This window comes from Talpa europaea, assembly GCF_964194135.1.
Source record: "Talpa europaea genome assembly, chromosome: 11".
Classification (NCBI taxonomy): Eukaryota; Metazoa; Chordata; class Mammalia; order Eulipotyphla; family Talpidae; genus Talpa; species Talpa europaea.
In genome coordinates, this window is record NC_140078.1 from 52349375 (window position 1) to 52356854 (window position 7480).

General features: G+C 49.6%; 1 protein-coding gene across 1 annotated transcript; it reads right to left on the minus strand.

Annotated features, from left to right (window-relative positions):
* Nucleotides 1-421: 421 nt before the first annotated feature.
* GPR27 (G protein-coupled receptor 27) lies at nucleotides 422-1543 on the minus strand (the record flags this gene model as incomplete). Its single annotated transcript, XM_084247974.1, has 1 exon — nucleotides 422-1543. One exon carries the CDS (start codon nucleotides 1541-1543, stop codon nucleotides 422-424), a length of 1122 nt encoding a protein of 373 aa, XP_084104100.1.
* Nucleotides 1544-7480: the final 5937 nt, after the last annotated feature.

Consider the following 7480-nt stretch of genomic DNA (forward strand, 5'->3'; position numbering starts at 1 on the left):
TCACCACCAAATGGAATGCCATTTGAAATTGTCAAAAATAGCTTCTGTAGAAAACTGGCCGTGGTCTTTAGGAAACACTGCATGAAGAAAATTAGTGTACCCTTTAGTTAAAAAAGAAAAAAAGTAACACATGGAAGGAAAGACCTCAGTACCAACACAAAGACTCCAGAGTCCACTGCCGGAATGAAAATAGGCAAATACAGTTAACTGGGCTAGGACTGAAACATAGAAACCCACCCCTCACCCCCACGCCCCGCCCCACCCCGCGAAAAGGAGTCTGTACAATCCAAGTGCTCGTCCACTCTGAAAGTCGTTTTGAAGGCAGCTTAGAAAATTAAAAAGGGGGCAGGCGGGGGAATGACGTCACTGTCCAAGCCAAAAGGAGAGGCTGGGTGGGGGGTGGACGTGGCGGGAGAGCCCTTTATAAACCAATGCCTTTCAAGTCGCAGGGCAGGGTGGCCTGGGTGGTCCGGGGGCTCTGGCAGCAGGGGAACTGGGCCCTGAAGCAGTCCCTCAGCTCTCTGTTGAAGAGGAAGCACACGAGGGGGTTGATGCCGGCCTGCGCGAAGGTCAGCCACACCGAGGCCGTCAGGTAGGCCTGGGGGACCGCGCCGGGCCGCACCAACACCCGCAGGTAACTGGCCACGACGTAGGGCCCCCAGAGGAGCAGGAAGAGCAGCGTGACGGCGTAGAACATCTTGCACAGCCTCTTCTCGGTCTTGAACTCTTCCAGCACGAGCAGGCGGCGCGCGCCGCGGCCGGGCCCCACAGGCCGGATGCCCACCAGCGCGGGCGGCGTGGGCCCGCGACCAAAGCCGGCCGTCCAGTTGGCGGCCGCCTGGCCGGTGGCGCCGGGGCCGTGGAAGGTCCAGTCGTGGCTGACGGCCGGCACCAGGCGGGCGGGCCGCATCTTGCGGCGGTCGTGGATGAAGAAGAGCAGGCGGAGGTAGACGAGGTGCGTGGCGCCCACGACCACGGCCAGCAGCAGCAGGAAGCCGAGCGCGCCGGGGGTGCCGTCGGGCCGCTGCTCCAGGGCGCACGGCCCTTCCTCGTCGTCGCCGCCGCCGTCCAGCACGGGCGGGAAGGCCGCGGCCAGCGCCAGCGCCCAGGCGGCGCACACCAGCATGGCGGCGCACGGCCAGCCGGCCAGGCGCTCGGCGTAGAAGCGGTGGTGCGCGATGGCCAGGTAGCGGGTGACGCCCACGCCGAGCAGCAGGAAGGCGGCGTGGAAGCAGAAGAGCGCGGCCAGAAAGGCGAGCAGCTTGCAGCCCAGCGCGCCCGGCGGCGCCCCCGCGGCCGCGGCAGCACGGCGCGCCGCCAGCATGACGGCCGGGAGGCAGGCGAGCGCGCGCAGCCCGTCGGCCAGGCACAGGTCGAGCAGCAGGTAGTACGGGGCGCGGTGGAGGCTGCGCTCCCGCACGATGAGCAGCGCGAACAGCACGTTGCCCGCCAGGCTCACGCACAGCAGCAGGCTGAGCGTGGCCAGCTTGAGGCCCAGGGCGGCAGCCTCGCCGCCGCCGCCCGGCTCGCTCGCGTTCGCCATCGCGGCCTGCGCCGTGCGCTCCGCTCCAGGCCCCCCCGCCCCCCGCCCGGCCCCGCCGCCCCGCCGGCCGCCCGGCCCGTGCTCAGCCGCCGCGCGGACCCTGGGCGAGCTCCCGGGCCGGCCGGGCTCAGCCCGCCCCCGCCTGGCCCCTCCTCGGCTCCCCGAGCCGCCGCCGCGCCGCCATCTCAGGAATGGTGCGCGCAGGAGGCGACGGCCACTCCCTGCGCCTGGGGCGCCGCGGGCTTCACTGCGGACCGGGCCGCGGCGCCGCCCGCAACCCCCGCATCCTCCTCCTTCTCCTTCTCCTCCTCCTCCGCTGCCGCCGCCTCGCCGCGCGGCTCTGCCCCCCGCCGGGCCCGCCGCCGCCGCCGCCGAGCCCCCTCCCCTCCGCCGGAGCGCGCAGCGTGGCCGTCGCCGCCAGCCCCGCCGAGGCATCCCGCGCCCCCCGGGCCCGGCCCGGCTGGGGGCGCCGCCGCGGCAGCCGTGGGGCCGGGAGGCGGCCGGGAGGGAGGCTGGGCCCAGGACACCAGGTGGCGACAAGGCGCGTCTGGCCCCAGGTAAAGCGGGTACGGCCGCGGCGGTCAGCGCCCGCGCTGGGGTCACAGCGGCCGTGCGCGGGGGGCCGCGGGGAGAGGCTGCCTGGCGGGGCAGTGTCGGGAGGCCGCAGGGGGCACAGGAGCAGCGGGGCACGGGAATAGCCTCTTGCCCGCGAGCTGGTAGCAATTAACCGCCACCATCGTCACGATAACCATGTAACCGTCAATGCGCAGGTGAGCACTGACGTGGGTGGCAGCCCTCCGGGGAGCTTGGCAGCAGGATCGCCTCGCCTTTTCCGTAACTACAAAGTTACTTCTTAGCCCACTCTCTACCTGAGGAAGCCGAGACGTGCAGGTCGAGGGAGCTGAGAGCCAGTCCGTGGGGCAACTGGGATCTGACTCTCTCGGGGCGTGATTTCCAGGGCTGGACTCAACTGCGACTCTGCCGTGTGCCCTGCTCGCCGCTTCACCGTGTCCCAGGGAAGGGGAAAGAGTCACATCTTCTCTTAAGTGACTTGGAAGGTGAACCCCATGACCCCTACCTCCCAGGACATCTATTTTCTGGGGATGGCTGCTAGAGCCGTCCCTGTTCTGATCCTCAAACACTCTGAACTAAGGACTTGGCTCGCGCTGTTCCTAATGCCTGGTCCAGCACCTCAGGCGTCCTATCTTTAGGTCACCCCTTCCAACCACCGGTCTTGTTCTCTATCGCTGCCCGTTCTTTTCCTCCTTAGCATTTCTAACTTATCTTTACATATTTTTCTTTCTTTTAAAAATCATGGCTTTCCAACTAATCTCTCAAGCTCCATGAAGGCCAGGAACCACGTCTGCTTTTGGTACTACTGTCCCCACTACCTTGCAGGGAAAGGCCAGAGTTAAGGAATGTATTGTTTCTAGGCTACACTCATTTTTTCTTTAATTGAGAACATTATTGCCCACTTACTGTGTGCATGGCAGACACTTTTGTGGTCATTTCCAAGACAGCTAAGGGTTAGGTGTTGGAGATTTTTGAGGAGATTGAGGAGAGCTATGCTTCAGGAAGATTATTTTGCCAGTAGTGTTTAAGGGGAATGCTGGAACAGAGCCTGGAAGTCTATTCGAGTGCCTCAGCTTTTAGTGTGTACAGTGGGGATCCAGTTAAAATGCAAAGTCTGATTCATAGGTCTGAGATGGAACCAAAGATACAGAATTTCTTACAGGTTCTTAAGTGATGCTAACACTGCCGATCCACAGACTGTCATTTAAATAGCAAAGAGAGTTGGACATTTTGCAAAAAAAAATAAATGAGAGCCAATGAGGGCCTGACATAGAACCCCTAAGTGGCCAGAGGCAAGTACCTGTCCAAATAGATCTGCAGATACCTTGTTGACAGAAAAGAGAAAGAGATTTTGGAGGGCATTTTGGTTTGCAATTACATTTTGATACTAGTAGCTTAAAAATGTAAATGAGTTTATTTTTCTCATTTCTGAAACAAGCCTGGCAATCAGTATTTGCCAAGTCCTAAGTCTCTGAAAGTCATTTACTCTTACCTTCCTTATCACGGTAGGCTGCTGATCACCCAGCCATTTGTTTCTGTATTCCAGACGGAAAGAAGGAAAAGAGAGAAATAACAAAGTGTTCCTGTCATCTAAGTTGGCCCCCTCTGATGAGCTTTCTAGAAGTCCTACCCTATAACAGGCAAGACATTGGCCACCACTATCAGGAAGGAGGCTGCAGAAAATGGTTTTGTATTTTTTTCTAAGGCCACACAGAGCCACAGAGAATGAGATCTGGCTGTGATGTGGACCTTAGCTCTTGGGCTGCATCTGCCTTGAAGCACAAAGACAGCAACTGTGGTTCCTCCAGGATGATAGTAATGGTAACCTCCATTTATTGAGCACTTGCTATGTGCCAGCACTGTGCTGAAAACTTGACACGTGTTATTTCATTCGGTCATGGTAAGGACCATGTGTAGTAGTAGTATTAAAATCTTCATTTGGTAGATGAGGCCAACAGGTTAAGGAACTTATTCACATTTTCACCACAAGTAAATATGACAGTGGGAATTACAAGGTAGAGAGTCTGACTCTAGAACCCACACTGGTAAATACCATGCAGATTGCCTCTTCATCATAACTGCAAAGAAAGCCATTGAATTTCTAAAAACAAACAAAAACTACTGATGCTATGTTCCCAGAGTTTCAACCCCTTTCAGAGAAGGAAGTATTTTTAAAAAACAACCTAGTCAAACAGTTTTATAAATAGACATACTCATTAATGACTTGGTGGGAAGTAGATTCCAGGTCTTCTCTTTCCTAGATCTGGACCCTTCCCATTTATTTGAGATCTTATTGGCCAAATCACTTAACCTCTTGGAATCTCAAATGTTCCCATTTAAAATATGGGACAATGGACCAAGTAATTTCTGAGTGTCCTTGGACCTGAAGTTCACTTTATATATGAGAAAATGGGTTATAGAATCCCCAAATGGGGTGAGATTTATTCTTCAAAAAAGACACAAAAGACGAGGCATTAATTAGTCTTTCATACTTTAGATTTCTCTTTTACTTCTCTTTATGGCTCAGTATGCTTCTCTTTGGCATTTGAGATTTGGTTTAGTCATTTGCTTAGAATCAAATAGCAGAAGCAGCAATAGAAAGTATATAAATCATGGCTCTCACAGCATTTATATGCCTGCTTCTTTCATTCGCAACATTTGTTTAGTAGATTAATACTTTAGGAAAAACTATTAACATTTCATTGCCAGAATCAACTTATTTTCCATTTACTGTTTCTAGGACGCTTCAGACAAGAATTTAAAATAGTTTCTTAGACACTGAATTGAGTGTCTCCATCTCAAAGCAAAAACAGTTCCATGAATGGTTTTTCTTCCCCCATAAGAACAATTTCCATTTTGCTTATAACCAGAATTTTCGTTTTGCACATAGCTATAAAAGTTGGATTTTTCCCCTCAAATCAACTGTATCATTTCTTTGTTGCTCATATGGAAGGTATGAATGGTAGTGGAAGTCCAGACTGTTGGGAAGAACTAGTTGACACACCTTAACAGAAATAATTACCCGGGGTACTGTAATCTTGGGAGACAGTTTGACCAGTCTCCCCTGTCCAGCCCTCAGGCTCCTGCTCAGTCATCTTCCAGTGGGTACATTTCTATTCCATTAAATGAGATCCATTCATCTAGAGTGTAGCATAGGCATGTGCTCAGCTGGTACATGATATGTGGTAACCACAGCTAGTCATGGCTGCTATTACCTCACTGTAAGTACCTTGTCTTACTATGCTTGATTGACTTTTTATTCTCACCCCAACTTACCCTGGAAGGATGCTCTACACATAGTGGGTTCTCAATATTTGTGTGGCAAGTGTAAATGCCAGTCCATAAAATCAAAAGGGTGCCTATAACTGCTTTCTAGAGAAGTATAACTGCTTTCTAGAAATCCAGTTTCTTACTCCTAGTTGCAGTGTGCCTTGCTTGTAAGAAAAAGTTATGTAATCTTGGTGCTTCTTTCATAAAGTCTCTTGCTTCTTCAGAATGTGCCATCATTCCAGGGCAGTGCCCAAATTGCATCATACATTATCACTCAGGATAGTAGGGGGAGGCGATGCTGGAGGCTAGTATCCTATCAGCTGTTTAATCAGTTGTTGTCATACTATTACCGCTACCATAAAAGCAGTTATAGTTTGGTGACTCTTATCCTCCTTATGCCAGACTTGGTGTCTGAGAATCTGGCCTGAGGCTGTGTCTATTAAATGGTTCCATGCTCATAACCCTCAGCAGTAAATCTGGCAAACTGACTATAGATCCCTTCTCTCTCAGTATCCTCTTCTCCTTCTACCTTCATCTCTGGGTACTTCTGATCTATTCTGGCAGAGGGAGAACACCAGTTCTTCCTTGTTCTTCTGGACAATATAATCAGTCAATTTCCTTGGGAATCTCTGACCTCAGAATTTAGGTGTTTGGGTAATGAAATCCAGGAAGCTACCTTGCCATAAAATTCTTCTATGCAAGGGAGCCTGGAGCCTGCTATCTGCTTGAATTTGAGGAATAAAATGGAAAAATAGAGAATGAAAATTATCATATCTCAAATATTCTTGCTGCATAATATATTTGTTGAATAAATGACTGAATGTATTTATGTATATCTGCATGGCATATTGTCACACTTTGATAGAAGCAAAACATGTTTAGCAAAAACTCTACAATTTTCTCCACATGCAAAAGAAGGAAGTTGGACTTCTACCTCACACCATATACAAAAAAAATCAAAATAGATTTAAAAGGTCTAAAAGTAGGTCTAAAAGTAAGAGATAAAACTAATGCTCTTAGTAAACTTTGCGAGTTTAGACTAGGCAATGGTTTCTCAGCTGTAACAGCAAAAGAACAGGCAACAAGAAAAAAAATAGATTGAATTTCCTTAAAGTTTTAAAAGTTTGTGCTTCAAAGAACACCGTCAAAAAAGTGCAAAGACAGCCTACGGAATGAAAGAAAATATTTTCAGGTTATATATCTGATGAAGGACTTGTATCCAGAACATATTAAGAAAACTCTTATAACAATAAAAAGACAATCCAATTAAAAAATAAGCAAAGCTTTTGAAATACTGTTTCTTCAAAAAGATATACAAATGGCCAATAAACACATGAAAAGTATTTAACTATCATTTGTTATTATGAAAATGAAAATCAAAGCCATAGTGGAATATGATTTCCCATCTACTAGAATGGCTATTATCAAAAAGACAGACAATAACAAATGTTGGTGATGATAGGGAGAAATTGGAGCCCTCATACAATGCTAGTGGGAATGTAGAGATATGCAGCTGCTTGGAAAATTGTTTGGCAGTCCTCAAAAAATAAAACAGAGAGTTACCTTAGGTGTTTACCTAGGAGCAATTCCACTCCTAGGTAAACACCCAATGAAAACTGGTTCACAGAAGTCTATACAAAAGTAACAACTTTTTCATAATAGCCAAAAGGAGGAAACAATCCAAATGTCCATGGATGGATAAATGAAGCAAAAAGTGCTATCTATTTATACAATGGAACACAAAAGGCCACATATTGTATGATACCATTAACACGAAGTGCCCAAAATAGGCAAATCCACAGATAGTGTAGATTAGTAGTTACCAGGAACTACAGGATAGAGAGGGCTGGAGAGTGCTGCTGGATACAGGCTTTGTTTTGGGGATGATGAAAATGCTCCAAAGTTAGGTAGTGGTCATCATTGTACAACTCTGGGAACGTCCCATGCCTCACGTTTCCATGCTTTGATGCTGAAGTGAACTTGGGAGAAGAAATTAAGAAATCTTTCCAGTCAGCTTTATATTGCAGTGTATTTTCACTGGTAACATCTTTAAGATCCAGCAATGCACTGAGGTGTTTTGCCTGGACCTGGTTT